General features: G+C 50.6%; 1 protein-coding gene across 1 annotated transcript in view; it reads right to left on the reverse strand.

Moving 5' to 3' along the window:
- The window catches only part of KIF1BP (KIF1 binding protein), a 64,034-nt gene extending 62,439 nt beyond the window's left edge, over nt 1-1,595 (reverse strand). The window contains exon 1 of the mRNA XM_012658485.1: nt 1,061-1,595. Coding sequence (XP_012513939.1) covers nt 1,061-1,486 — 426 coding nt within the window. The 5' untranslated portion in view covers nt 1,487-1,595. The remainder of the gene's footprint in view (nt 1-1,060) is intronic.
- Nucleotides 1,596-2,151: the final 556 nt, after the last annotated feature.

The following is a 2,151-nucleotide window of genomic DNA, read 5'->3' on the forward strand; positions in this document are numbered from 1 at the left end:
AAAAAAAAAAGAATGAGGTAATTTTTTCAGATGGGTATTGAAGAATGGGCAGGAATTCCCTGGAGAGCAAACAAATCAATGTGGCAAGAATGGAAACTGAAGATTTCAGACATTTATTTGGAATTAAGTACTCTGGGCCAGGCACGTTGGCTCACGCCTGTAATTCCGGCACTTTGGAAGGCCAAGGCGAGAGGATCGCTTGAGCCCTGGAGTTCGAGGCTGCAATGAGCTATGATAGGGCCACACTGCACTCCAGCCTGGGAGACTCTGTCTCTATTTAAAAAAAAAAAAGAAAGAAAGAAAGAAAAAGAAAAAAGTATTCTGGCCATTCTTTGTCATTTCCTTGAGATCTTAAGGTTTAAATTACTTTGGATTTTTTCTTTTTTTTTAGATCTCGCTCAGTCCCCTAGACTGGAGTGCAGTGGCACGATCACAAACTCATGGCAACCTCCAAATCCCGGCTCAAGCGATCCTCCTGCCTAAACCTGTGTGTTAATGAACCCACAAGGGGGATTCAATGTTGTCCTCAGCACAGAAAGTCAATTATTGAGATGACGAGGATTGTTAAGGAGGAAAGGATTTATGTTTATAAAACCGGTTACACGAGGAGCTAGGACTACAGGGCCGGCCACTAGGCCCTACTAATTTTTTAAATTTTTTGTAGAAACAAGATCTCGCTATGTTGCCTCATTTTTTCTAGTTCCTAGAATGAACAGGATTTGGACTGGTGGAGAAGAGCTGGAAAGGGCATTACGATGTAGGAGGGTCTCGGAAACCAATGCGTTGCCCACGACTAAGTGAAGCAGGAAGTGATGTTGCTGGAATGGGCGATGAGGATGGAGAGGGAGTTTGGAAGCCGATGGTGGGTGATCTAGTTACAAGGCAGTAAGTCCTTAAGACTGGCCTTTCTGAAAGCCGTACGATCCTCTCTGGGACTCATGCCAAAGCTTGGGGACAAACTGCGTCTTATTACGTTTGCCTGTGGCCTTGGCAGGGCCTTGGCTCGGCGCCGGAGCCCCGCGGTGCCCGCTGCACAGCGGCAGGCCGGGATCGCTCTCACCTGCGCCTGGATGTAGAGGGAGACGCAGTCGTGCGAGAGCCGGTACCTGCGCAGCAGCCTCAGGCATTTCACCAGATGCTCCTCCCCCGCCGACAGCTCCTCAGTGTCGATGTGGTTCACGCCGAGGTGGAACTCAATAACCGCCAGCCTCACCGCCTGCTGGGCGATGGGCCCCTCGGCCTCCACCGCTTCGGTTGGCAGCCCCAGGGCGTGGTCCCCCGCACCCAAGCCGTCATCGGCCTCAGGCCTCTCATCCTCGTCCTCAGGCGCGGGGCCGAGCAGCGCCTTGACCTCTTCCAGCAGCGCTCGGGCGCTGTATTTGGACTTGTACGGTTCCTTCTCCGGATTTTTATGCAATTCCACCCGTGACAAGGCCAGCGCCGCCTGGAATTTCTCACAGACTTCGGCCCACGGAGCGTTCGCCATAGCAGCCTCTACTGCCTAGATTTCCTCAGTGTGCAGTCGGGACTCGCGCCTTCTTTCTGCTTTGCGACACTTCACTTGCGGCTCTCGACAGGCCCGGGCGACTGCAGAACGGTAACCAATGAAGTCTGCCAGAGGAACCGCAGTACTCTCGGCAGCGACCAATGGGAAGACGTAGCGGTCACCATAGCAACCGTTGACATGCAACTGAAGTTGTCAATGAGCGTGTTCCCCCCTCCAGCACCGCCCCTTGCAGTGTTCGTTCATCTCTAGCTTGACTCCGTGAAGACGTATTTATATAAAAATATGTTTAACATCGGCTTACTTTAACGAAACATTTCAGAATATTGTTTACAAACAGCTAGCCAACTTTACTCGCGTTAATTGATAGAAACTGAAAGGCAGAAACCTTTTGACATTAGTGTATACCCTAGCCCAACAATGGATAAAAATTTACTTTTTAAAAAAGGCTCTAGGCCGGGCGCGGTGGCTCACGCCTGTAATCCCAGCACTCAGGGAGGCCCAGGCGGTGGATCACTCAAGGTCAGCCTGAGCAAGAACGAGACCCCGTCTCTACTAAAAATAGAAAGAAATTATTTGGACAACTAAAAACCTATATAGAAAAAATTAGCCGGGCATGGTGGCACATGCCTGTAGTTCCAGCTACT

Source organism: Propithecus coquereli, unplaced genomic scaffold, assembly GCF_000956105.1.
Source record: "Propithecus coquereli isolate 6110/MARCELLA unplaced genomic scaffold, Pcoq_1.0 Scaffold117, whole genome shotgun sequence".
Classification (NCBI taxonomy): Eukaryota; Metazoa; Chordata; class Mammalia; order Primates; family Indriidae; genus Propithecus; species Propithecus coquereli.